Consider the following 1,662-nt stretch of genomic DNA (forward strand, 5'->3'; position numbering starts at 1 on the left):
CCCCCCCCCCCCCCAGATGTCATTTAAACATTTCCGCTAACGCGTATCAATGTAATCCACAGCTTACGAGGCTATGTGAATCCGATTGTGCCGGTGCCAAAGCGAATTCATATCGAGTGCAACGCTGGGGACACAGAGCACGTGAGATAAATGGAATGCATTAGGCTACTGCACGACTGTCAACAGGTTCATACATATTATATTGCTCTAGATCACAGGATATTTAGGAGGAAACTAAACGCGTTAGGCTACTGCACAAGTGTGATATAAATTTGAAAGTATTGCACTGCTCTATGTAAATATGTAGCATTATCAGATTTTTATGAAATAACAAGCAAATAAAAAATATAATCTAGTCAGAACTCATTCGCACATCAACATGTTTTAATCGATAGTTGTTTTATTAACTTTTATGTTTTAAAATTAATCATTTTTAAGATTTGCAGATGACAAAATGTCATAATTAGTCTAATTATGACAGTAAAAAGTCACCCTGTAGGCCTGCTCTGTCCGTAGTATCTTTGTTCTGTGTAGAAAAGTCCGGCTCCGATCTCCTCGGCCAGTTGGTGCGGCAGTCCACCGCTCGCCCAGTCGGGGGAGATGGTCCAGGGTCCGCCCAATACTATCACGATGTTGTTAGTTCTCGTGAACTCATCGTTATAGTAATATCGCTGTAATAATAAAACTGATAGTTAAAAAACCTAAAAACTGTGATTAACTGTACTTAGGGAAAATAACGAACACATCACTCACTGAAATTAGTGTGTTTTCATCACAATGAAATTTAAATACATACAATTATTGTACGAGCCATATTTACAAATAACATATGAATCACAGTGGGTTTCCAAAACCAAAACCCACGTTTAAAATATAGTATCTCTGTGTTTTTATTAGAACTAAAGAATATAAGACAGGGATGACGATATTATTTATATAGAGATTTTGGTCTCAAAAACAAATCATTCGAGTAATAACATAAGTACCTTAAATTGTTGTGTCATGGACAAAAAAAAACAGTATATATGGAAGAAGTTTGATAACGTTGGTGTGAAATCATACAAATATTTCTATAACATGGCAAGAAAGCGAGACAAGTAGTTAATACAAAGGAATTTTGATTGATAACAAAACTGATATAATCTGGAGACTAATAAGCAGACTCTTGTTGGATAAATTTAATGTGTTTACATGACATTGTGTTACTCACCATTTGAAAGGTGTCATTGTTTGAAGCATCGAAGTGGTTGAGTCTGACAGGCAACCAGGCGAGCACGGGGGCTGCGGGGCTGCGCGGGGTCGGTGGCGGGGGCTCGGACACAAGCGCCCCAAGGACGGGACTCGCGAAAAAGAGTAGCAGTACTGATTAAGGAAATTCAATTTTATTGCTTTTGTATTAAAGTTTAAATTTAAACGTCAACTTCTACTATAAAAAATCACGTATTAACGAGTATGTTAAATCGTCTTAAAGATATTAAAAAATTAGCATACAGCTATGTTCCCGCTCCTTAACAGTTATTTGAAGGTACATTTAATGTTTATACTTACACATTTAGTTCAGTTCACAAACACAATAATAATAAAACACGTGCAATAGATTTAGTATAACACAAACACTGACATCGCCAATTTACACTAATCAAGTAAATATCTATTATCAAG

The 1,662-nt window shown here is 36.3% G+C and overlaps 1 protein-coding gene across 1 annotated transcript in view; it reads right to left on the reverse strand.

Moving 5' to 3' along the window:
* LOC106125694 (putative serine protease K12H4.7) overlaps positions 1 to 1,662 on the reverse strand; it is a 9,355-nt gene extending 7,693 nt beyond the window's left edge. The window contains exons 1-3 of the mRNA XM_013322987.1: positions 1,549 to 1,662; positions 1,211 to 1,362; positions 493 to 671 (exon numbers count right to left, since the gene is read on the reverse strand). Coding sequence (XP_013178441.1) covers positions 493 to 671; positions 1,211 to 1,362; positions 1,549 to 1,552 — 335 coding nt within the window. The 5' untranslated portion in view covers positions 1,553 to 1,662. The remainder of the gene's footprint in view (positions 1 to 492; positions 672 to 1,210; positions 1,363 to 1,548) is intronic.

The sequence above is a fragment of the Papilio xuthus genome, unplaced genomic scaffold (genome assembly GCF_000836235.2).
Source record: "Papilio xuthus unplaced genomic scaffold, Pxut_1.1 DF825783.1, whole genome shotgun sequence".
Taxonomy (NCBI): domain Eukaryota; kingdom Metazoa; phylum Arthropoda; class Insecta; order Lepidoptera; family Papilionidae; genus Papilio; species Papilio xuthus.